The 24430-nt window shown below is 33.3% G+C and overlaps 6 protein-coding genes and 1 long non-coding RNA gene across 11 annotated transcripts; 3 read left to right on the top strand and 4 right to left on the bottom strand.

The window, feature by feature from the left end:
• Window positions 1-595: 595 nt before the first annotated feature.
• Window positions 596-9783, top strand: LOC120774713 (glutathione synthetase-like). 5 transcript variants are annotated; one of them, XM_040104454.1, is made up of 11 exons: window positions 604-819; window positions 990-1146; window positions 1226-1391; window positions 1685-1897; window positions 3147-3319; window positions 7042-7084; window positions 7159-7284; window positions 7550-7662; window positions 8345-8558; window positions 8624-8794; window positions 9265-9783. In XM_040104454.1, exons 3-11 carry the CDS (start codon window positions 1242-1244, stop codon window positions 9541-9543), a joined length of 1482 nt encoding a protein of 493 aa, XP_039960388.1. In that variant the 5' UTR covers window positions 604-819; window positions 990-1146; window positions 1226-1241; the 3' UTR covers window positions 9544-9783. The 5 variants fall into 5 exon arrangements, with proteins under 5 accessions (XP_039960391.1, XP_039960388.1, XP_039960387.1 ...); XM_040104453.1 differs by having other exon boundaries at window positions 990-1096; XM_040104455.1 differs by having other exon boundaries at window positions 990-1044.
• On the bottom strand, window positions 1892-3177 carry LOC120774714. Its single transcript, XR_005705260.1, has 3 exons — window positions 3130-3177; window positions 2163-2288; window positions 1892-2034 (listed from the first exon to the last, which is right to left on the bottom strand). It is a non-coding gene; the product is annotated as an uncharacterized LOC120774714 (long non-coding RNA).
• A 66-nt stretch (window positions 9784-9849) lies between the features above and the next one.
• Window positions 9850-13112, bottom strand: LOC120775795 (cytosol aminopeptidase-like). The gene is made up of 8 exons (XM_040106139.1): window positions 12487-13112; window positions 12266-12381; window positions 12034-12169; window positions 11153-11658; window positions 10790-11009; window positions 10471-10720; window positions 10310-10383; window positions 9850-10233 (listed from the first exon to the last, which is right to left on the bottom strand). The coding sequence occupies exons 1-8, from the start codon at window positions 12598-12600 to the stop codon at window positions 10066-10068; spliced, it is 1584 nt and encodes a 527-aa protein (XP_039962073.1). The 5' UTR covers window positions 12601-13112; the 3' UTR covers window positions 9850-10065.
• A 263-nt stretch (window positions 13113-13375) lies between these two features.
• LOC120774782 (mitochondrial fission process protein 1) lies at window positions 13376-14448 on the bottom strand. The gene is made up of 4 exons (XM_040104558.1): window positions 14299-14448; window positions 14159-14232; window positions 13796-14021; window positions 13376-13724 (listed from the first exon to the last, which is right to left on the bottom strand). The coding sequence occupies exons 2-4, from the start codon at window positions 14205-14207 to the stop codon at window positions 13556-13558; spliced, it is 444 nt and encodes a 147-aa protein (XP_039960492.1). The 5' UTR covers window positions 14208-14232; window positions 14299-14448; the 3' UTR covers window positions 13376-13555.
• A 406-nt stretch (window positions 14449-14854) lies between these two features.
• On the top strand, window positions 14855-17297 carry LOC120774425 (vacuolar protein sorting-associated protein 4). The gene is made up of 7 exons (XM_040104059.1): window positions 14855-15014; window positions 15440-15588; window positions 15647-15782; window positions 15843-16562; window positions 16619-16703; window positions 16768-16911; window positions 16979-17297. Exons 2-7 carry the CDS (start codon window positions 15453-15455, stop codon window positions 17078-17080), a joined length of 1323 nt encoding a protein of 440 aa, XP_039959993.1. The 5' UTR covers window positions 14855-15014; window positions 15440-15452; the 3' UTR covers window positions 17081-17297.
• A 347-nt stretch (window positions 17298-17644) lies between these two features.
• On the bottom strand, window positions 17645-21749 carry LOC120774426 (EP300-interacting inhibitor of differentiation 3). The gene is made up of 5 exons (XM_040104060.1): window positions 21549-21749; window positions 18472-18704; window positions 18233-18400; window positions 17835-18167; window positions 17645-17771 (listed from the first exon to the last, which is right to left on the bottom strand). The coding sequence occupies exons 1-5, from the start codon at window positions 21637-21639 to the stop codon at window positions 17706-17708; spliced, it is 891 nt and encodes a 296-aa protein (XP_039959994.1). The 5' UTR covers window positions 21640-21749; the 3' UTR covers window positions 17645-17705.
• On the top strand, window positions 18913-21084 carry LOC120774427 (odorant receptor 7a-like). Its single transcript, XM_040104061.1, has 3 exons — window positions 18913-20297; window positions 20378-20735; window positions 20791-21084. The coding sequence occupies exons 1-3, from the start codon at window positions 19576-19578 to the stop codon at window positions 20860-20862; spliced, it is 1152 nt and encodes a 383-aa protein (XP_039959995.1). The 5' UTR covers window positions 18913-19575; the 3' UTR covers window positions 20863-21084.
• Window positions 21750-24430: the final 2681 nt, after the last annotated feature.

A 24430-nucleotide genomic window follows, 5' to 3' on the forward strand; every position in this document is an offset into this window, starting at 1 on the left:
TGTCAATGAAATAATTTCCTTGGAAATTAATCTATTTACATACTGCATTAACTCCATGGGTATGCGGGGTGCGAATAATCAAAATAAACTAGATTTCGAAAAACGCAAACTCTATGACCAGCTATTGTTGAATCACTTACATCAATCTGGTTTCATTTCAATTTATTTAAATTGGCAATGATTCCCCATCCCACTTGGAATTTCAACTTTCAGTAAACATATGTAAATTTGTCTTTTCGGCCTCAGTTAGGCGTACTCGGAGGGAGTATAATAAACAGTTTGCAACATATGTATGTACATGTCCAGTACGAAGAATAGTTGAAGCAAAATTGCGCCGTTATGGCGTCATACACTCCAGAATAAGTGGGGCCAATATAGAAACTAAAACAAATATCTAAAGCGTCATACGTCACCGGTGCAATTTTGATTTAGTAAGCTCAGACAAAATCAAAAAAGAAAGGGTAAGAGCTTGACCTGATCTATTATTCTTTGCTCCGTTCTCCACTTTTTTATTCTGTAAAGTGAACACCCCTAATATTAATCGGTATTAAAAATAAAAAAATACCAGCGATTGGGCATCACTCTCAGCTGTTTTTGTTGATAAGACTTTCGGCTGCCAATTAGTCAAGTAAACTAGTAACAACATTATTCATTTCGGTTTCTAAATTATCCGTGGTTTGGTCAGTTCGCAGCGAAATGTTTTAAAACTCAACATATATAAAACCTTAAAATACCAACCCAGTTACAACATTAAAACTATAACTCTACTTCTCCAGTAACGTGAGTCACGTGCCTTAGAATAGAGTTAAAACCGAGCAGGTTGGTATGGTCCCGCTTTGTTTAATCTATAAGCAAAATAGTGTTTGTCTACTAATTACATAGCTTTACTAGCTCTTAGTTGTGCAAATATACTTTTAAACTCTCTAATTTACACATAAAAGTGACGTAGGTGCGGTGTAGTAAGTTGTTTTTGTTTTTTTTTTTTGCAGCCATCGACATTGTGTAGTGGCAATCATTAGTGACGAAACGGTTTGAAGGCGCAAGGTAATAGAAGTTGGTAACAAAAACGGTATTGCGTTATAGGAGTTAATAAACTGTGAGTCGAAACTTCAGTGTTTTGAAAGTTTTTTTAGAGTCCTATAGTTGGTAATTTGATCAAATAGCATACGGATACACATTTAAAGTATATTAACTATTTTATTTATTAATTGCAATAATGGTGTAGATCACCTATTGGAAATATGACGGAAACACCGGTACTTGAACCTTGCATACCATTGCCAATTGCGGAACGTACATTGATTGATGTGACGGAAAAGGCGAAAGATTGGGCTATAATGCATGGTGCTGCTATGCGCTCCAAAACCAACTTCAGCTCGGATGCACTAAATGTAATTTGCCAGTTATTCTATTAGACATACATACATTAGTAATAGTAAGTACTATAGTAGTTGTGAAATTCTAGTATCAAACACTTCCCTGCGCTGTGTGTGTGAATGACATGCAAATTCTAATAACCATAACACTGGATTTTATTACAGATTAATATTAACTAAACAGATAGTGTACATCATGTTTGCATAGATATACTTAAAATTTTTTTCTTTTAGTTTGCTTGTTTAATTATCTTATATATATGTATGTATATTTATATTATTGTACATATTTTATATTACATGTGTAGTTCGCACCATTTATATTGATGCCGTCGTCATTCCCGCGCAAAGAGTTCGAAAAGGCTAGGAATTTGCAAACCATAATCAATCAATTGATGCATAATGTGGCGCATGATGAGGAATTTCTAACTACAACACTGGCCGAAACCGTAAAAGTCGATGAGTTTACTGCTAATTTATTTAATGTCTACAAAAAAGTACTCGCTAATGGTTTTGGACAGGTAAGACAACACTTACGCATCAGTTATATGATTACAATAATCTCTCATAAATTGTTTGAATTAAACTTCAATTATTATTTTCACGAAGTACATTTTACGCCTACATCATCCATTGCTGATAGACTCATATCTAAAATCTATATTTAAAAAACAAATTTAAATTTACGAAAATCATGATTTCCAATTGAATTTCGCCGTCATGACGTGAGGCTTTATGCTTGAATATTTCCTTATTATTCGAAAATCTATAAATATATTTACATACCGAATTGTTTTTACTGCCAGTGAAGGTTATTTGTAGTGCCTGTATATAGGGTTTTCGATAAATGGATTATCCTTCATGTTTTAAGCCGGCTCGAAGTGAGTTTTTTCAAAGCGAAAAACATATGATCTAAAATTATGCATATTTTGTTAAGGAATGTTCAAGTATTAAATTTTATCAAAAAAAAAATTTTAAATTTATGGTCACAGGAAATCAATTTGAAGAGTGTTCAAACAATTCATCTTCCATGTCGCTTAAATAAATCAAAATACTCAACAGAGTTTCACATACTCATAAAATATGTATAATCACGAAGTTAATAATATTGCCCGAAAGTTGCTAGGTCTACACATTTCTTCACTAAATTATCTGCTGATCGTAATCTAATCGTAGCTAATCTTAAATAAAAGCTTTTATAAAGATTTTATTCTCCAGTAATTAAATAAAAAAGTATTAAAGTGAAAGTTAATACTATACATAATATTCACTTAGCTTGGGATGGTAGCTAAACCATTGATAAGTCCCCAAAAAAGCACCGAAATTAATTAATTACAACAAAGGCAATAAACCGAAGCACGCGCGTCATATCCTTATTTCATTTAAATAAATTACATTTTACCGCACATTCACATACCATTACTTGTCCACCTCAGTAGTTAATTAGTCACACATGTACATTGGTTACATAAATATATATTTATTTGTTAATATCACCTTCTTGTCTGATGGTTTCTAATTTTTTGATTATTTCATTATTTGTTTATGCTCATATGAACACACGCTCATTGGCAATCGAATGAATCGCACAAAATGAAAACGTGAAAAAACTCAAAACTTTTAACACCAAAAATATTAATAAAAAACCGTAAAACTTATCATAAAAATTAAAAAAAAAAAAAAACAATAAAAAAATCGAAAACTAATATAAAAAATAATTCAATTTAAAAATGCACCAAACTAAAACAATTACCTAAACATAATATGTAGCCAATTTCGTTGGGCCTATTGCGCAGTGATTTGATGTTGGAGACGAATTGTGCAGAATTGCTAGAAAAAGAGAAACAAGCCCCGTGTGCCTACTGTTGCTGGAAACAAGTTGAAATTAACACTATAGCTTCTGGTTTTGGCCATTTAGGACCAGTAAGCAAAAATATACAAAGGTGCAAAATTCAATATTAATTTCATTTTATTCTTGGCATATTTTAACAGTAGCAATAGTGTGTAGCCAAACAAATCGTTGATATTGCATTTACTTAATTTATTAGCTAGCTACAAATCACTAAGCATTTGATTGAAAAAAAAAACGTATTTTTCAACAAGCTTCGTTTTTATACTACGTATGTACATAGATATCTATCTTTATTATGGCGTCATTTTTCGTTTAGTATTATTTTACAACAAGTTTGCTCTATAAATGCTAGGTTAATATTGAAAAATGAGCGTACCGCTCTTTATAGCGGTTTTTAATTAAGTATAGTTCATTTAAGTGCTCTTTTTTAGTTTTTAATTTTATGTTGCTTTTTTTATAATTTGCATTTATTGTGGTCAAGGTTGCCAATAATGCATTAAAAAATAATTGAATTAACATTTGATTAATTTTTTTTTCTAATCCCAAATACGGAAAAAATAGTCCATATATCGAAAAAAAAATTATACAAATCGAATTAAAAAATAAAAATTTTAATCCCAAACACCTTGGATCAAACTTTAAAAGGCTACTCTTAATCCCAACAAGAAATGAAAAATTCAGAAAAATATATTTTTTAATGTAAAATTTTTGTATAACTAAATTTGCAACCCTGATTGTAGTATAATGGTTTTTGATTTTTCATAAATGCTTGCATGATTTTTTATTATTTTTTTTTTAATTTTTTTATTCTAATCTAAGAAAGAAGCGAGCCACTAAAAAATAACATTTATATTATTAGCAAAGGATTTCAAAACAATTACTTTGTAGTAACAAAGAAAAAAAATCATTATTAAAAGTTAATTGATCCAATTATCTTTAGGTAATAGGGCGATCTTCTATTCACTACTTCCTTGCTTGAGTTCTGCTCTATTATCAAAATTGAAAGTAAAAGCAACAACACAAAGATGATTGACCCTTCTTTTACTTATCTTAGTTTTTGTTCGATTCATCACCTTTCAAGCTATTATCGTTGTTATTACTTTTACGGCGCAAGTTTTCTCCGTTTTTTTGAAGAATATATATTTTAAAGAATTTTAAATATTTTCTTATTATGTACATATGTATATGACTCTTTTATATCATAAACAGGGTATATAAGATTGCCCGAAGTATGTACATACATATGTATATCTAGTTATAAGTGACCAGCATGATGAACTGAGTCATCTGTCCGTCTGTTTCTATATACGCTTTCCCACGACAGTCAGACCGTAACAGACCGGGATTTTTTTATCCGGACAAGGACAGTGAACATGGCAGAATTCTGCCACTATAACAACAACAACAGCGCGAGTACCCCTTAGTCTGTTATATATCCATCTGAAATTGGGCACACGTTCTTTTTTACCCAAGTAGCTGCTCATTTGACGCAAGCATATACATAGCTGTCACCCAAACTATTTAATCAAAATCCAGCTTTTAAGTGGAAAACTTTTTTATTTTACGAGATATCTTCACGAAATTTAGCATGTACATAGCATGTAGCTGCCTTACAAACTGACCGATCAAAATCGAGATAAAGATCTTTTTATACCTTTTATGCTCCAAGAAAAGCACCTGTGAAGAGTATTATTTTTTGTTTCTTCTCGTTCTTTGATATTTTTGTTAATATTTTATTAGCATGAAAACTTCATTATTTGTTCATTGCAAAATATTTCAATATTTAACTGCATTTAAATCTCAAAAATATCGATAACATAACGCCAATTTTTTTTTGAAAATTACTACTTTTTTGTTGTTGTTTTTGTTGTCACAACATCAAACGTACCAAACAATGTATTTGACAATGCAGTTTTCTGTTCCTGATCAGATGTAAATTCAGGTCCTTTCAAGTTACGTAAACATGCATATTATGGGAACATCAGCTTGAGCTAATTGTAGATGACAAGTTCAGCGATTTATTTTGTGATTTATAGTTATGAATCATCATATAAATTCATTTATATAGTATAAAGGATATCAAGTATATCAAAACATAATTTTTTCGATTAAATATTTATTTATAGCCTAGCATAAGCCACGTATTTTTTGTCTTATTTTAAAATAATAAATTTAGAAGAATAGAATTTAATAATGAAATTGCATTTTAATATAATTTTATTGTATTTAGAAACTTATTAACTGTGCCCCAACGCATGAATGTTTTTTTTTTTTTTTTGCTTATGAACCTTATTTCTTATTTATTATTATTGTTGTTCCTTTTGCTGCGGATTTTGTTTTTCCATTTTGTTTTGCTAATCAGCCCATTTCTTCTACATATGTATTTTTATAAACTCTACTATTAATATTTTTGCATTTGTTTGGCACACAGTTTGGCCGGGGAATTTTCGGATTTTTTTTTAATGATATAAACAGCTGATGTGATATCAGATGCGCAATCGAAACGTTTTAAAAACAGGCAAAGTGCAATCAACTGCAACGCCGCAAAGTATTTAAGCGTTACGTTGTGATTTCTTCTTTACATAAGCCATTATCAAATCTGAACGTAGAATAGCAAGTGAATTTAGTAATATCAACTAAATTTTGCTTTCAAATTTTATTTTATTTTGCAATTTATGCTAGCACGTTCATTTTTCCAAATCAAATCAAATCACTCAATCAACTAAAAGACTTGCTTACATCGCATCGCAAACGCATCCCACCACCAATTCCACCAAAAAAAAAACCAAATTGAAAGCAAACTCACTAAACATCAAAGCAATAATTAGCAAGCATCAAGTTCAGCTCATAACTGACGTAGTCGGTAGCGGTCATGGTGGTTTATGAATTGAGTGTCATCATTTGCTCAATATGTCACTTATGCTCGTAAATTTACCAACAATTAATGTTCCATTAAATCATTTAACGTATTTTTCTTATGAAGTAAATCTTTGTATGTGTATCAATTTTCAGGCTTATTCGCTCGGTTTATTACGTTCCGACTATTTGGCTCACATGTTCGAAGACAATTCAGTTAAACAAGTTGAAATCAACACGATTGCCTCTAGTTTCGGTGGCATCTCCACACATATGATGCCTCTGCAGAGGTATTTTCATTTTTTCAACAACATCAATTTATATTTTTTCTCCTTTATTTTTCTATATTTTGTTTTATATGCTTTATATGTACATATGTATGTATTTAAAATTTTTCTGTGTAAGCGCAAACAAAGTACAACCAATTTTTCAGCTAATTAACTAATTATGTATATTAACTATGTATATTATTTTTTCAAAGCTTAGCGCTTGTTAAATATTTGTAGCTTTGCTTAATATTTGTGAATACCAACTTATATCATTTCCTACGCTTTAGTTTCCAACTTATTGCACGTAATTTATTTTTCTTGTTTATTTATTTATCTAAAAACAAATAGTTATGTTAGACAACCGTCATTGTACATATGTATATATAATTATAGTTTCAAAATCGGTTAGAATATTTTAGTTGGCCTTGAGACCGTGCTTAGTTCAAAACGCCTCTTATTTATTTATTTGCTTATATAATATATACATAGTGTGTAGTTGTCGGGTTTTTGACGCAATTGTAGACATTATATAATTTTAAAAATTACCGTTAACTTTTAAACTTATCTGTGTGCTTAAGTGCTCTTTATAAACAACTGAATAATATGTCTAAATATAATATACCCTATATTTTAAATATTTCTAATAGGATCCATATATATTCTCTCTCTCTCTCTCCTGCCTCTATAGCTTTGTGATGAGCGAGTTGGGGCATGCGGATAAAATTAAGAATGTAAATATACAAGTTTTTTTTTTTTTGCTAATTTCATAAAACAAAATATTAACGACTCTTTTATTTTCTCCTAGATGCCCGAAAATACTGCTTTGTCCGGCCTTTGTGGTGGCATGATCAAAGCTTGGGAAGTATATGCTCAGCCCAAAGCGGTTATTCTTTTTGTCATCGAAGATGTTTCCTACAATATTTGCGATCAGGTGCGTAAACTATTTTAAAGCACACTTTCTACTGATTTTTTTTATATAAAATTAATATATATGTATGTGTGTGACCTGGTCTACGAAAAGGGAAAAGGGAGCTAACGTGCGAAAACTAGTTTTCTGGGAAACAGCTGTTAAAAATAAACAAACTCGTTAATCAACTAAAAAGTGAAAATTGATTTTTTAACACCTAAGCCCCCTTTCCGTAGACCAGGTCACATATAATAATAAATAAATATATATTTACATATGTATATTACAGCGTTTCCATGAGTTTTATATACGCGAACAGCGCCCAGATATTAAAGTATTACGTCGTACTCTAACGGAGGTGCATAAAGAGGGCAAATTGGGACCAAATAAAGAGCTTTTACTGTAAGTTATTGTAATTGAACAATTAGTATCCATATAAGTACTAAAACTTTCTAAAAAGATCTTTGTTATACGTACTCATATTTTGCAGTTCGAAAAAAAAATGTTTTTTTGCGATTTTTGTTTTTTGAAGAGGCTATTTTTTTAAATATTAATTTTAATAATTGACAATTCATTTTCAAAAACTTTGAATTCTCTTATCCTGCAGTCGGTTTCCGGAAAATCTCTGAAAAAAGTGTAGGAAGATTTTTCTACTAAAAATTATATCAAACCCAAAAAAATAATTATTACTACATATAAATGAATACAGATAATGAAGACCTAGTGAAAATTTTTATTTTGGACATATTCCGAAAGAGAAGTCGTTTTTCTGTGTAACATTTAAGCTCCGGCGTGGCTTAATAATCGATCATTACCTGACAAATAGATCTTAGATGGTCATCTGAAAATTTCACGTCGATCGGTCCTCGTCGACTCTGAAAATAGTATTTCGAGAAAGCGACGTATAAAGTTTTGGGTGCCGATTACACTAAGCTAGAAAAATCCTTCAAATATGCTCATATCTTCGGAACTATTAACCTGATCAATTAAAAGTTTTTTAAAAATAATCACAACATCCTCGACCATCCCCATTATCTTGCCAAATAAAATAAAATCTTATCCTAAAAAAATCATCCCTTTACAGCGGTGAATACGAAGTGGCTGTCATTTATTTCCGCGCCGGCTATGAACCTCAGCACTACCACTCACAAGATGAATGGGATGCACGCTATATGATGGAGTGTTCGCGTGCGATAAAATGTCCATCCATACACTACCATTTGGCCGGTACCAAGAAGGTGCAGCAAGCGCTTGCTCAACCAGAAATGCTGGAGCGATTTATAAGCGACCCAGAAAAAGTAGGAATAACCAAATTGATAACTCATTTAAGATTGAGTGAAAAGAAAACATCTTCCTATTCCAGATAAAAGCTGTGGGTCAAATCTTCACCGGGCTCTACTCGTTGGACGACTCTGAAGCAGGCAATGCCTCATACGAAATGGCATTGAAAGAACCGGAACGTTTTGTACTGAAGCCACAGCGCGAAGGCGGTGGTAATAATGTTTATGGCGCTGACATTCCAGATGCACTGCGGGTAAGTGTTACTTTATTGAAAAATATTTTCTTTCCTTTTTATTTGACGAGAAGTCTTCACGAAATTTGCAATAAATTATTCTCCAGGAAATTGCTAAAATCTCTGAACAAATTGTTCAGACCACTATAGCATATAGCTGTCATACAAACTGACAGATCAAAATCCAGTTTTTGGTTTGAAAATATTTTTATTTAACAAGAGATATTCAGGAAATTTGACATATATATGTACATATATATGTATATTGTTGACAAAGGCATTTCTATGATCTCCGAACAAATTGTTCAGATCGGATAACTATAGCATATATTATATTATAGCTTGGGGACAACCGAGGTCAACACTTTCTTTTTTATGTCAAAATAATTAATTTTCGATTATGTGAGAAAAAACAACAATTTCGACGCTTACCAAATATACTGTGTTTTATTTACAAGCGCATATTTCATTGTTTGCTTTGTGATTTGCAGAAAATGAGTCGCGTTGAACGCGCCGCCTGGATTCTTATGGATCTAATTCAGCCACCAATATCCAAGGGTTACATGATACGTCCGGGTGGCAAATCGCCACCAGAAGTGGTGGATCTCGTGTCAGAGCTGGGCATTTTTGGCGTAATACTGGGTGATGTAGATAATGTGATTTGCAATTATCAAGCGGGTCATATGCTGCGCACGAAACTCTCGACTGCGAACGAGGGCGGTGTTGCAGCGGGACTTGGCGCCTTGGACAGTCCTTATTTACTGGATTAGTATTTTATTAATGATTTGGCTTTAAAAAAATTCATAGTTTTCTTCACATTTAATTTTGTTATATTTTAAAATTTTTTATTTATATTTTCAAAATTTTCGAATCTTAAACATAATGTAAATCTGAATCTACTATTTTGCAGTTTTTGGCGTTTATCCATTTTGATAAAATTTTACCATATTTTTTAAATTTTTACACCATATCATGTCTACCTATCATATTTGTACATAATGCTAATAAATAAAAAAAGGAAAACACAATTTTTAATACAAATCATATTTTAAAAATATATGTATTTGCATTGAGTAGAACATGTCACAGCAATAATCAAAAATATATAAACATCGCCATTTAGAATGATTAAGAAAGAAACAATTAAAACACAGATAAAATTTTGACCTCAGGACATTACTACACATCTTCATATACAAATACATTTCTTCTCCTTTGAGGGCCTCTCTCAGGCGCGTCGTGGCAGGGTTTGGTGAGTAGAAAATTTGGCGTTTATACGCTTACTTCTACTACTACTTCTGTTGGTCTGGACAGGCCATTTGATATAGGAATTGTATCATGGTACGAGTTGGGCGGCCCGTCATGCGATCTTTCAACAAATATGGCAGAGTACCGTACTTTGTCAACATACCCACGCCCCGTATATCCAAATGAGCCCAATCGACACAAGGCACAAATTGCTATATAGAATTAAAGTAATTATATTTACTATAATACAAAAAAGTAAAAAATAAAAACGAGAAACTCGAAGCTTACGTGCAATATTGCCGCTGCCAGGCAAGATGAAGCCGGTCCAGAACCATTGTTGCTGACATCAAAACTAACATGGTCTGGCAAAAACAATAAATAAATAAATATTAAACAGTTAGTATACAGTAAATATAAACCGTTATTATTATTCAAGTGTTTGTACTCACTCGTAACCAAATATTTATAGTAGTTCCACAATGGTAAGCGCCACATGCGATCGCCAGTTAGTGAGCCAGCCTTTTGGAATTGCTTCCAAATGTAATGTGAATTTGAAAATATGCCCGTAGCTCCACCACCCAACGCCTTTTTGACACCCTTACCAAGCGTAGCCACATCGACCACCAGACGTGGTTTGTATGTAGTCTGTGCATAGATCAATGGATCAGCCATCACCACGACGCCAGCTTTATCCGTGTCCTAGATAAGAAAATCAGCATTGAAAATCATAATTTTTTTTTAATGTTTTCGGTTTGTTAGTTTACTTACGCGTATCGCCAATGATTTGCCGTTGAGTAACGTGACTACGTCACCTGGCTTGCAAGCCATGCCCGAGGGCATATTCTCGCAAAGTGGTATAACAGCGGAAATGTTAATAGGCAACGATAGAGCCGCGGCGGCACGAATGGAAGCGACCACAACAGCAGCACCGGCCATGGCTCCACGGTATTCATCCATTCCTTTGCATGGACGCAAGCAGAGACCGCCACTGAAATCAGGGAATAAATATATTTTAGTATACAAATTGTTAATAACTTCTTATGTATTATTATCATTTATTTCAATTTCAAGTTCCTTATTTTATGTACTTTATATGCTCTTTTACCCTTTATTTATCTACTTTATACTCACCTATTGAATGTCATACCCTTGCCCAACAACAATATCGGTTTATCTTCGGGAGCTGTGCCACAATAGCTGATTTCCAGTAAGACTGGCGGCTCACACGAGCCTTTCGCAATCATTAGAAAAGAGTTCAAATGTTGCTGCTCTATCCACTCCATTGTACGAATTTCCACAGTTACACCGCATGGGCATAAGGCATCGACGGTGGCTTGTGCAAATGTAGTTGGGGTCATTTGGTTGGCTGGTGCGTCACTAAGACGACGAGCAAGATTTTGTGCTTCGGCTTTAAATAGACCACGTGTCCAAGCGTCTATGTCGGGTGAGTCGTACAATTCTAATTTGGGAATTATTGTTCGGTCTTTTTTCATTTTATTATCTTGGTAACGCCAAATCGCCAAAGCACTACCCTCGGCAGCTTGCTCGGGATATTCCATTGAATCCACAAAAACCTCTGAACAGCCTTGCATCTGCAGGCTGCGTGCACCGACACCAGCTGCTACGCGAACATTTTCCTGGTTTATAGAAATTTTCGTTAGTTTATAGAAATGGTACTTTTAGTAAGTATATCTCAATAGTAGCTGGTATTATTTTGAGGTTATATATTCATTACATTTATTTATTGTATTAAAACTAATAATTGTTTTCAAACATCTATGCGCTTCCCATGCAAAATTGCTTACTTTGAAAACTCGTTACATAAATGATCATTGTAATTTATTTTTTTTATGAAACAAGATTTTCCTGTCAATTTTTTTCAATGACAGTTTAAATCAAAATTTTCAAATGTCAAATTTTCCAAAATGTTTTCAACGCAAAAATCTCTATTGTTAAATATTTCTTACTAACTGTCAGTAATTGAACCCCATCCACCTTATTTATCTTCTTACCATGCCTTCATCCAACATTTCCAACTCATTGAAACCAGCGCCTTCACGTCCAACACCGACCACTGCTATAGATCGAAATTCCTGATCAATATTGTTGAAAACCTTTCCTCTGCCCAACCTTCCAGATAGATTCGTTCTACGTTCACACGAAAACACAATGGCCACGACATGAATTAGTATTGGTCACTTGTGCGTCAAACTTAAAATCGATATGGTAATATTTTCTACTCACTCTTTGATTAACTCAGATACTTTGCCCTGCACACGGTCATCGAATTTCTCTCCACTCGACGTTAGCTTTGCCTCCTTCTCGCCCTCCTTCTGATATAGGCCGATCACAAGTCCTTTCTGTATGGTGGTATAATAAAGAGATTTAAGATGTCATCACAACAAGTGTTTTGATCATTGGCCTATCGTATGTATTTGAAACGGTTTAAATTAGTTGGCGCTTACCGTCACACGCGAATCATCGGCGTAACACCTCAGATAGACTTGTTGGAAATTTTTCACATTTCGAAATCTCAGCAGAGATTTTGTTAGCCAATTTGTTATGCGTAGCGAGGACATAGTTTGCAAGTAGTTTTATCAATTTAATTTTAATTATTTCCTTTTATGCAAATTTTTATATATAAAACGGTTTTCAGCTTAAAAATTTTCAATAAAAAATAAAATTGAAATTTAGATCTGACTGAATATTTTTCACAGCTTGTTACAGTTCGTTTGAGTGTCTAGAAACAAAGTGCAAATGGTTCTTACTTGAGAGCCAACTATTAAACCGTTTGGATCATAATTGATTGCTTTCGAAGGTGCAATTTTTGTAATTTATTTTTCATATGTAATTACAAAGTGCTCTTGTTTCAGTTTAATTGTATTTTTTCTTGGCATTTTTTCAAAATCTATATTGAGGATTTATTCGATTATTCATAAATCATGTATTTTCTAAAATATTTTCGTGACATTTAGTGGATTAGGATTATGTATTTAAGACGAATATCGGCAAAACACGAAAAATGTGAGAAACATTTGTATACTTGCATATGTAGATGTTCACATAAGACAGCGGTTATATTAAAAATGTATTTGCAGAATGTTTATCCGTTCACATTACGTAAACCTACTATTCTGAGAATTTTTTGGTAAACCGGTGTCCAATAGAAAGGCCACTGTTGTACAGCTTATGATAAAGACAACTTTTCCTAATATACGAAGTATGAATCTTTTGCTAATCTCAGAATGCGTGTGTCAAAGTTGAGTTCGACTCCCCTCGTAGTTATATCACTATAAAAAAGTAATAATTATTTGTATGGTAATTGGCCTACATCCGCACTTAAGGATAAATGACTTTGAGGAGTTGTATAGGTATTTATTCATACTAACATCTTACTACAATATTGCAACATTTGTTTAATAACATTTTAAAATAGAAAATAGAGTTTTCATTACGAAATACTAAAAAGGATGTAAATATATTGCACCTATGCAGTAAACAACATTTAAAGCTTAAATGCTAAAACAGTACTTTTTAGCTTAACCATTTTCGGTATGTATCATCCATTAGATGATCGGTAAATCTATCTATGGGACCGATTATTAATGGAATTGAACACAAACCAACTGCGGTGGGTAATATCTTTCCAAAAGCTTTTTTAACTTCCGCTTTACGAATCAAATAGCCAGTCAGCCAAGTTATTCTAGAAATGTTGTATGAAAGAAAAGTAATATACGTACTTCCTTAGCAACTTGGGATATTTTTCATGTTTACCTATTTATTGTGATGCCGGGAATGATGACAGAGGCGACCATTTGCCATGTGAATACATCACCAGTAACAACGGCTATTTGTTTGGTGCTGCTTCCGCGTTGATGTTCCCTGACTGATTTATCAACAGCATCAGCACATACATAAGCCGTGGCCAGTAAATAGGATGCACGCACCAAATTGCGATGTATGAGTGGGCGGAATGCTTCTCCTACCTCGTTGGAGTATCCTTTGTGTGATATAATAGCATTTATTCAGTTATTATGTAAGATTTGGGCAATTTGTACGTATGCTAATTGTTTTTATAAATTTATAAGTACATCCATATACCGTTAGCTTCAAATTATTCAAAGTTTGAGTGCTCACCTAAGTACCGCAATTTGCTATCCCTATACACGTCGTATTCTTTGCTCATTTTTACCAAATAAGAAGAGGCGGCTCTAGTTTAAGCGAGAAATAGCATAGTTAATACGTTATATAAGATTGAAGTTCAAATATATTCTTACATGTGTAAGCTAATTAGCACCACTTGTCACCGCAGCATCAATTTTATTATATCGTGCTTATCTCATGTTATTTATATTGGCACATTTTCTCTTCACGTTTGATTTTCATTTATCACAAGCCATGATGATGCTTTGCGTTTGCAAAATACATATATCGTTTTTTGTTTCTTTTAAGTCGAGCAAAACAAAATCGAAATTGGTGACCAAAACAAAAACTATAAAATTCAAACTGACCAGATTATTTTAACAATATTAATGTTACTATCTAAATGTGTTTTAAATAACTTTAACCAATTAAAAAATAATACAAATAAAATGAATATATTATAAAACAAATATTATGTTACTGGTTGACTTCCCACTATTTGAATTTTCCGATAAAATAAAAATTTGGAATAGAAATCGTAATTATTAAATAAATTATAAAATTTTTGAATTAAATTATCATTTACAAAATTGTATGCATGTGTGTTCATACAACCCTGCAGTTTGAATCAGCGGCGAAGACAAACCAGTCGCGACATGTTGCAATGCAATAAATGTCAAATGCGCAACGAATGAGTGATTATAAGAAAAAGTGCGAAACAACGAAGGTCTGACTGGAGGAATCATCTTTTGTATAAATTCTTTTGAAAAATCTACGTTTTTTATAAAAATTACAGCGTGTATTTAATACATTTCGCCTGAAGTGTTTAGTTCGAATAAAAGTTTAAAAGGTGTGAATGTTTTAAAGATCAAAAATATAAAACGAAACAGTGAACGATAGATTACAAACGCTACGAAATAGAGCTACTACATTGAAATGCGAAAATATTTTGGGAATTATACGCGTCGATTAGTCATTGCTGATGTTTGTTTTTTCATAAAATCTAAAATTGTACCTATATATGTACATTATAAATTTTTTTGAATTAAGAAAAATGTTTATTGGTGTCCCTAAAAATCCTTTTTTCAAATGATGCAAATATAATTTAAATTTGATTATCGATTTGAAGTTACAATGTTTTCTATCTCATTACCGTGGTGATTGTGGTTTCATCAGTGATGTCATTATTATGAAGTCAGCTGGGCAGGACTTACATTGCTAGATATCAATCAAAAAGTAATAAATACTATATATTTTGCTTTATGTGTTTTGCAGTGACGTGTCAACAATGGCCTCAGGCACGACTTTGCAAAAAGCTATTGATTTGGTGACCAAAGCGACAGAAGAAGACCGCAACAAAAATTATGCTGAGGCTTTACGTCTCTACGAACATGGCGTAGAGTATTTTCTACATGCAATTAAATGTACGAAAGTGAAAGAAATTGATATATGGTTAACTGATTTTCTGATTTTGATTTATAGATGAGGCACAAGGTGAGAAAGCCAAGGACTCAATTCGTGCCAAGTGCCTACAGTATTTGGATCGAGCTGAAAAACTTAAAGAATATCTCAAGAAAGGCAAGAAAAAACCTGTAAAGGAGGGTGAATCAAGCTCGAAGTAAGCGATTATGATTTGGTGTCATATATTATATTTCAAATAACACACAAACATTTTTAGAGATGACAAAGATAAAAAGGATGATAGTGATTCAGATGGCGAAGATCCTGAAAAGAAGAAACTTCAAAGTAAATTAGAAGGCGCAATAGTAATTGAGAAGCCGCACGTCAAGTGGTCCGATGTAGCTGGTTTAGATGCTGCAAAAGAGGCCCTTAAAGAGGCAGTTATCTTGCCAATCAAATTCCCACATCTATTCACGGGCAAACGTATACCTTGGAAAGGTATTCTGCTTTTTGGTCCTCCTGGTACCGGCAAATCATATCTTGCCAAAGCTGTTGCCACAGAGGCAAACAATTCAACTTTCTTCTCAGTTTCCAGTTCGGATTTGATGTCGAAATGGTTAGGTGAATCCGAAAAGTTGGTCAAAAATCTCTTCGAATTAGCACGTCAACATAAACCATCAATTATTTTCATCGATGAAATTGATTCCATGTGTTCGGCACGTTCGGATAATGAAAACGACAGTGTGCGACGCATCAAAACAGAGTTCTTGGTGCAAATGCAAGGTGTTGGCAATGATACAGATGGTATTCTGGTACTTGGTGCCACTAATATACCATGGGTATTGGATTCAGCTATACGTCGACGTTTCGAAAAGCGTATCTACATTCCATTACCTGAGGCTCACGCTCGTCTGGTAATGTTTAAGATACATTTGGGTAATACCACACATGTTTTAACCGAGGCTGATCTCAAAGAACTAGCATCAAAAACAGATGGGTAAGGAAATTGAACATAATTAGCCGGTAATATTTATTGCATACAAGTATTTACAGTTATTCAGGCGCTGATATTTCCATTGTCGTGCGCGACGCTCTTATGGAACCAGTGCGTAAAGTGCAAACCGCCACACACTTCAAGGTTCTGCTTCAAACGCAATTTCTGTGAACTAGTGTAACTAAATTTTCTTTCTCAATATTTATAGAGAGTAACTGGTCCGTCACCAACAAATAAGGAGGTTATAGTTGATGACTTGTTGGTGCCCTGCTCGCCTGGTGATGACGGCGCAACTGAAATGTCCTGGATGGATGTGCCTAGTGATAAGTTATTCGAGCCACCAGTTACTATGGTAAAGTCAAACCGAAAAGTATTTTGAGACGAAAATAATTGGTAAATTAAATGCTTTCACTTTTCAGCGCGACATGTTGAAATCATTGTCTCGTACAAAACCCACTGTCAACGATGATGATCTAGTTAAGCTGCGTAAATTCACCGAAGACTTCGGACAAGAGGGATAAATTACAGACAAATTTCTATAACAAATTGATTTTATTATAAATATAAGTGAATACTGTACGCAAATTGATTGATTGTTGCCTATTTGATAAAAAGGGAGTAAAATCATTTTAAGCCCGCAATAACTAAGTGGCTAAACTTAATTTAAAAATCTTAGAACAACTCGGATATGTTTAACCATGAAAAACATATAATACAAATCTTCATGGCAAGCATTAATTTTCATTTGTTTTTAATGTACACATTGCATTTTATATATATTTTGGCATTATAAATGTATGCGACATACTCAAATGCAGAAAAATGGTCTTGTACGATATGAGCCCAGAAAAATGCTGAATTTTATTTTATAAGAAAGAGGATAGCGCCAATACACATTAAGCAAGTCAGGTATCTTTTTTTCTAGAAAGCAAGTGGGTTTGCCTATTGGCTGATGGAAATTAAATTTTATATTAAATTGTAACAAAAATATGTTTGTAAAAATATTAAATTCTCTCGATTTATTTAAAAAAAATAGTATATTAAAAATATTCTTTCTGAAAACAAATAGTTATTAATTGTACTTCTCACATTGTACATGGTTGGTGTCGTTTGGATAGATGAAAAGTGTGCGTCTTAAAAACCGAATCAATCGTCCTCATTACTTTCAATTGTAAGCATTGGCTGTTTAATGTCATAGAAAAGTATCATTTCCTAAGTAAAAATAAACTTTATAAAAAAAAAATGTTTATCTTGCAACTAAATGTGTATGCTTACGCGACATTTCTCAAGGTTCAAGGTGCAGATGGCTTGTGTAGTCTCTTTGACTGCTTTCACTTCGTCGCTATGCGCTAGCCGCACATGGGGAAAGCTGTCCTCGCCTGTTTCAATCGCGATCAGATTATCACGCGCTAAAAAAGCGATTTGAAAGGCATTCTCTACGGTATTCATAAAATTATTCGGATCTATAATGAGTTTGTAGTAAGGTATGGCGCGTCCGCCGTTGCTGTTTAACATTTGACGCAATTGGTTGCCCACAATATTTAACTTATTGGCGCCCTTGTCCTTGCGCTGCAGCTTATCAATGTTCTCAGGACGTTTCTCCTCTGCCTGTATAAATTATTATAATTGCGAGTGTATTTTTTTGATATTTTCACTATTCTTTGGTAACCCACCTGTTCGTTCCGCTTGCGTGGTTGTCGCTCTTTTGTCACACGTTCTTTTACTTCAACTCTATACGCGCCGAGCATTGTGGATTTCGCGCGTGCCATACGCGCTATAGCGCAAGCGATCTCTGTGAAGGGCTTCCAATTATCCTGACCTTGTGTGGCCACAGTTTGTCGCTGCAATGGAAATATATGTATATTAGATGAATAAAATTTGTTACTTTTTGGAATTAGTTTTGTCTTCTTACGATTGCATTTTGATAGATTTGCTCGCTGAAAGCTCCCATTAATGAACTCTGCTGAAAAACTTTGGACATCAGTTCGTGGTTCATCTTCAGCAATTGCGCGTCACGCATAACTTCGCTGGTGTGCTCCGCGCGATCGGTGACATTGCCCTCGCCATGAATCAGATCCGAATTTTTTACGACCTTCGATAGTTGGTTGAGTGTCTCTTCGATACTCTGTTCTGTCAAACGGGTTTCTGTGGAGCAGGTAACTCTCGATTATCGCACAAAATAAGCATTCATATAATGTTTAAAGCAAAAAAAATCTACACATAAGCTCTTTTACTCTATTTGAATTTTCAGGGGACTACACATTTGGACGCAGTGAATAATAGTTATTTATATTGTTTTATATTCTAAGTCGAGGCGCTGTTTAAAAGCATATATTTGGAAATTTATGAAAAGTCACTGAGGCTAAATGAAGCTAATATTTTGTCGTGATAGTATATTTAATATTATAATGACTAAAAAGGTAGTCAAATTCTTCCTGAATACGCATAGCAATGTAAACCTTAGTTTACTCTTCCCGAACTTTTCACAGTTACACGCTTGTTTGCAGAGCTTGACACGCGAGATTATAAAAGTTTATTTTAAATACAATCAATTAAAAGTTTGAGGATTCTAATTTAGGTTAGTTTAAGTCACTAAATTTCTAAATATAGCTAACAAAAAATACGTTAAATTCGTTTACACTGTAGCTATAATACACTCTACGCAACAAAAAATTCTATACAAAGAGTGAATTTTGATCGATCAGTTAGTATGAAAGCTAAATGAGCAGCTTCTTGAGGAGAAAAGGACGTGTGTAAAATTTCAGATCCATATCTCAAAAACTGCGGGACAAGTTTGTACCGTCAGACATCTATAAATTCGATCAGCCCGTTGCCCTGATAAGTTATATATGTATATAGGGTATCAGTCGCTTCCTTCTGGATGTTATAAACTTCGTGGTAAACTTAATATATCCTGTGCAGGGTATAAAAATAAAACAGAAACAAATTAATCTCATATTATAAGTTGGATAGCTATAAGAATGATGGTACTAAACATAAGCACGCCAATTGAAAAATGTTAGATTTGTTAAAAGGTCGTGATCACCGGGTGTACGCCTCCCAAGATGCACTCATTTACTTGTTTAATACGATTCGAATTGCAGGGCTTAGTCCACCGAGGCATTACGGTCTACTTATTGTTGTGCTATCACCATTTGTCTTTAATATTGGTTGGATACGTTATAGAAGTATTCTATCTGTTATGGAGATACTAAATAGTGTACAAGCAGCTTTGAATATTATTGGAATGCCATTTAAGAGCTTGACATTGGCGTTGTCTCTGCAACGTTTGCAAAGCGTGAAGCCGTTATTAAAGGAACTGGATGCATGTCACAGTGAATCGAAAGATGTAGCCAAAATACGGCGCTGTGCAATTACAGGCAATCGTATTGTATTCGGTTACATTATTTCTTATATGCTGTACGGAACTTTGACTGTAGTATCGGCAGTACTGAGTGGTCTTGCACCACTTACCCTTTGGATACCTTATGTGGATTGGCATAGATCGACTTGGGAATACTGGTTGCAGTTGAGTTTTGATGGCGCGACGCTTTACTTTTCACTGCTTCATCAAGTCATTAATGATTCCTACCCAGCCATATATATTTATATTATACGCACACAAGTACAACTGCTGGCACGCCGTGTAAGTCGTTTAGGAAATGTATTGGATAAAAGTGAGGATGCAAACTATCATGAGCTTCAGCAATGCATTATTATACACCAGAAAATATTAAGGTTTGCTCGCAGATATAAAAGTAAAATATGTATTATAGAAAAAACAAAAATATTAAAATATTGAAATTGTTTTATGATAGATTGGTGCGTATGGTGCAACCTGTAATATCGGTGACAATGTTTGTTCAGTTCTGTATAGCCGCAGCCATCATGAGCACCACGATGATAAACATATCGATTTTCGGTGATATAACCACCAAGATAACTTCTTTGATCTACCTGTTTTGTGTGTTGTTGCAAATTTGGCCGACCTGTTATAATGCTTCCTATTTGCAAGCGGACTGTAAGAAACTTTCCATGGCTATTTTTCACAGCAATTGGATGACTCAAGGAAAACGTTTTAACAAGCTGCTAATCTATTTTTTGCAACGCTCACAAACTGATATGCCATTGCGGGCCTTAAAAATGTTTCCAGTCGATTTGGCTACAAATGTGTCGGTTAGATTCTAATTTAAGACTATTAATTATTTTATAAAACTAAAATATTTTTCAGATTGCAAAGTTTTCGTTCAGCCTCTATACATTTATACAACAGATGGGACTGGGCGCTCATCTAAATGACTGAACAGCTTGCGATATATCACATATATGTGCATAAAAATAAAAGCAACTTTTTGAAATCTAGATAAGTTTATTTTTTGTAGAGTAAACAAGATAAAACGTAAACAAGATATAACTCTTCACACATAGAGTTTTGTAAAGATATTTTCTCAGATGAAAAAGTTTTCAATACATTGATTTTGATCAGTCAGTATGGCCGCTATATGCTATGGGAACCGATCTAAAAACTGCGGAAACTGTTTCATACGACATCATTTTGATCTTTCAGTTTGTGTGGCAGCTATTGTGGTCTGGTTTCGGCTCCGACAGTTTATCAGATTTTTAGAGGGGAAAGGATTTGTGCAAAGTTTAAGAACATCTCAAAAACTGAGGGAATAGTTCGCGTATAAACAGAAGACATAACTAAATCGACTTAGCTCGTTATGCTGATCATTCATACATACAAGTTTTTATTTTTTTTATCGGTTTTTCGATCTTTCCTTCTGAGTGCAACAAACTTCATCGCAAACTTGATAAACCCTGTTCAGGGTATAAAAATAAATCATTGTAGCTATATTTTTGGAGGGATCAAAGATATAGTTCCAAATCATATTGTCTCACACATATATAAAAATATATATTTTTGAATGATGTTATATTTTAATACATACATGTATATGGTCTTGTTTTGTTTAGGTATCAGTGACTTACGGATTTCCCTGTTGGTGTCTATCAAATCCTTCAGACGCTGTTTTCGATCCAACGCCTGAGTAGAATTTAATTCATCTGCCGTGCTATTCATAGTTCACTTTTATTAGAAACTTATTAATTTAATTAAAAATTAGGCTTAAAACATAAATGAGAAATGTAAACAAAAACAATGTCAGCGCGCAAAATAACAAACGTTTCGGAAAATTGTTGACGACAGTGCTGCCAAGTTTGCAGAAGCTGTCTTATTATCCGAATAAGTCAAAGTGCTATGCGCATCTCATAACATAATTTAATAAATTGTAAAAAGCTTAATAGTAAAAAAATGATTTACTGAATTTTTTAAATTCAAAAAAATAATAATAGGAAATATACTGCGTATAATTTTTAAAAAGGAAATCGTGTAAAATTAATTATAAAATGTATATTAAATTAAATTTAAGGCACATTTCACCCAATACGGCAACCTGCCGATTTTTTTCTGCAACAGCTGATTTTTCGCAGCAGTTTAAATACAAGTACTAATTTGATTTTATTTGTGAAAGTGATTTTTTTTTATTATACATAAGCGTTTTATTGTATTATCGCGTAAAAAAATGAGTGTGTTCGAAACTAGAACTACATTCATATGTGTACAAAACTATGTCGGAAGCGTTAAGTACGCAGCAAATTATTTGAGGAATCTTCGTACGCTGTTGATACTAAATAAAAATTGATAATAAATAATACTTATTGGTGTTCAGAAAATCATAATTGCAAACTAGCTGCATTGCTAAAGCAGTAAAAATTTACAATTTGGCAACAAATTGATATAACTGGCAGATTTTGTGACCTTTAAGAAAGCTACAGCAGAGTAACGGTTAACGTATAATCAGATATTTAATGCAAAATACAAAAGTTTTGTTTATGGAATTTTGGCAGTTGTCCATAGCCTAACCATAATTCTAAATAACTTGAAGGAAGCTTACATTCTTACAAGTATTCTTTCAATACTGTGAAGATGGAAAACTCAGTGCGCATTAGTATGTATGCATATGTACGTACATATTGCATACAAGCTGCTGGTGTAAATAAAAGACTTGGGCGACGAACTTCAAACAATATTCAGCCGTAATTTATAAACTTTATGGTATGAAAAACACCGAAGAGAGAAAATACAGAGAAAATCTCCAATTAAAAAATAAAAAAGTTTTAAAAGAGCATAAAATAAGCTTTAACAAAAGGCGATGTACACTCTTAAGCTACTTGTATAGTTTTCCATAAGTTTTATGCAGCTCAAACAAATAGTTGCCAAACAAAAGCCAAAGCGTTCGGTCCGTCTACTTTAACAGTTCGCGCGCTGCACTTTGTATAACGCGGTCTCGTTAACGTTGCATTAAAATCGCGAGTGTTCAACCGGTGTGTCGCAGTGGGTAAAAAACGGGGAAACAACGAAAGCTTCGAAACGAATGAAAAGGTGATAAAGAGTAATGACAAAATTTTGTTGCAAAATTTTTAAGTTTGCTTATTTTATATTGTTTTCATTTGTTGCGTTCACTGAATTGAAATTGAAATGATGATGAGAAAAAGTTGATTAAGAAATACCCATCCACCATCGTTGCTAAACTTAAGCAAAATCTATTCAAGTTCATTATGTTTCAAAATTCATTGCACAAGTGAATTTAAGTTTTTGTGAGATTTCTTTTGATGTGAACAAGAATTTTGGTGTCCAAAAATTTGCAGACGACTTTCACGTTCGTTTTGCAGCAAACATACATATACACATACGTACTTACAATATGTATGTTTGTATATACATAAATAAGTTGTTGATTAATGCGCGTAGATTTGTTTGCCTGTACATCGGTCAAGGTACTGTGGCTCTATTCAGCAGTTAGGCGCTTGTTGTCTATAAGGTGAGTACAAATTGGACGTAGTAAAAACGCTATTAAATATGTACATATATGTGACAAAATAGAGTATTAAAAATAAAGTAAAGTTGCACAAAGTGATGTATCAGTGTTTGCTAAAATAAAGCGCCTAAAATCGGCACAACAGAATTTGCCTGCTATAGAGCCAGTAGATATATTGCAAAAATCTTTATTACTTAGTTAGAAACAATAGCAAAAAATCTAAAATATACTAAATTGGTTAATAAAAAAAATTAATAATTAAACTAAAAGCAAAACGCTAATTAAAACAGAAAAGATTTTTGTAATAAAATAAATTTAAATATTGTTAAAATGTTTTTTGTTTTATTTTAATATGGCGGAATATTTTTATTTAACCACTTTTGCTTCCCCACTGACCTAGTTAAAACATTTTTCTGCACATCCATTGAAAAAAGTCAGTGGTAACACTGTGTCACCCTAATATATCAGCGCTCTTGTCCTTCTGCACATTTTATAAACAAGTTGTGTAATTTTTATTTATTTCACAGATTTTTCACACTTTACCTATAATATGAAATGTAAACAATGAAAATAAGTTAACAAAAAACATCGATTGAAGTAAAAAAGTCTTTAAGTTTGTAAAAACCAACACTACCGTTATTAAGGAGAAAACCTTCAAGCCATCTTACTACATGCATACACACATACATATGTGCACAATAGGCCAGTGTTATAAGTGTGTAGAAGCTTTTCATTGGGCCTGCTTGTGTGCTTATGCCCTGCAATTCATTTGTTTACACACATATTTCCTTCGAATTTTGCTAAGTCATCAAATACAGCTCGCTGTGTGTTACTTCGATTTACTGCCATGCTTTTGGTTTTACTTACATATTTATTTTTCTGTTTTTGCACAAACGTTTCTGTCACCAATTACAAGTTTGGTTTATACGTGCATACGTACATATGTATGCATGTAGGTATGTTATGCATAACTATATTTGACTTTAGTGCTCT

Source organism: Bactrocera tryoni, chromosome 4, assembly GCF_016617805.1.
Source record: "Bactrocera tryoni isolate S06 chromosome 4, CSIRO_BtryS06_freeze2, whole genome shotgun sequence".
NCBI classification, from domain to species: domain Eukaryota; kingdom Metazoa; phylum Arthropoda; class Insecta; order Diptera; family Tephritidae; genus Bactrocera; species Bactrocera tryoni.

What these genes read in the sequence shown, in the direction of transcription:
- LOC120774713 (XM_040104454.1), top strand. Translation starts at nt 1,242, where the DNA reads ATGACGGAAACACCGGTACTTGAACCTTGCATACCATTGCCAATTGCG. An exon ending in TCAGCTCGGATGCACTAAAT is followed by an intron (nt 1,392 to 1,684) that starts GTAATTTGCCAG and finishes TTACATGTGTAG; the next exon opens with TTCGCACCATTTATATTGAT. An exon ending in CCTACAATATTTGCGATCAG is followed by an intron (nt 7,285 to 7,549) that starts GTGCGTAAACTA and finishes TGTATATTACAG; the next exon opens with CGTTTCCATGAGTTTTATAT.
- LOC120775795 (XM_040106139.1), bottom strand. Translation starts at nt 12,600, where the DNA reads ATGTCCTCGCTACGCATAACAAATTGGCTAACAAAATCTCTGCTGAGA. An exon ending in AAGGGTATGACATTCAATAG is followed by an intron (nt 11,010 to 11,152) that starts GTGAGTATAAAG and finishes CCCTGATTTCAG; the next exon opens with TGGCGGTCTCTGCTTGCGTC. An exon ending in CTATAAATATTTGGTTACGA is followed by an intron (nt 10,384 to 10,470) that starts GTGAGTACAAAC and finishes TGTTTTTGCCAG; the next exon opens with ACCATGTTAGTTTTGATGTC.
- LOC120774782 (XM_040104558.1), bottom strand. Translation starts at nt 14,207, where the DNA reads ATGAGCAAAGAATACGACGTGTATAGGGATAGCAAATTGCGGTACTTA. An exon ending in TAGCAAATTGCGGTACTTAG is followed by an intron (nt 14,022 to 14,158) that starts GTGAGCACTCAA and finishes TATCACACAAAG; the next exon opens with GATACTCCAACGAGGTAGGA. An exon ending in CCCGGCATCACAATAAATAG is followed by an intron (nt 13,725 to 13,795) that starts GTAAACATGAAA and finishes CAACATTTCTAG; the next exon opens with AATAACTTGGCTGACTGGCT.
- LOC120774425 (XM_040104059.1), top strand. Translation starts at nt 15,453, where the DNA reads ATGGCCTCAGGCACGACTTTGCAAAAAGCTATTGATTTGGTGACCAAA. An exon ending in TTTTCTACATGCAATTAAAT is followed by an intron (nt 15,589 to 15,646) that starts GTACGAAAGTGA and finishes TTTGATTTATAG; the next exon opens with ATGAGGCACAAGGTGAGAAA. An exon ending in TCGAGCCACCAGTTACTATG is followed by an intron (nt 16,912 to 16,978) that starts GTAAAGTCAAAC and finishes TTCACTTTTCAG; the next exon opens with CGCGACATGTTGAAATCATT.
- LOC120774427 (XM_040104061.1), top strand. Translation starts at nt 19,576, where the DNA reads ATGTTAGATTTGTTAAAAGGTCGTGATCACCGGGTGTACGCCTCCCAA. An exon ending in ATACACCAGAAAATATTAAG is followed by an intron (nt 20,298 to 20,377) that starts GTTTGCTCGCAG and finishes GTTTTATGATAG; the next exon opens with ATTGGTGCGTATGGTGCAAC. An exon ending in ATTTGGCTACAAATGTGTCG is followed by an intron (nt 20,736 to 20,790) that starts GTTAGATTCTAA and finishes AATATTTTTCAG; the next exon opens with ATTGCAAAGTTTTCGTTCAG.
- LOC120774426 (XM_040104060.1), bottom strand. Translation starts at nt 21,639, where the DNA reads ATGAATAGCACGGCAGATGAATTAAATTCTACTCAGGCGTTGGATCGA. An exon ending in AGACACCAACAGGGAAATCC is followed by an intron (nt 18,705 to 21,548) that starts GTAAGTCACTGA and finishes CCTGCTCCACAG; the next exon opens with AAACCCGTTTGACAGAACAG. An exon ending in AAATCTATCAAAATGCAATC is followed by an intron (nt 18,401 to 18,471) that starts GTAAGAAGACAA and finishes TTTCCATTGCAG; the next exon opens with CGACAAACTGTGGCCACACA.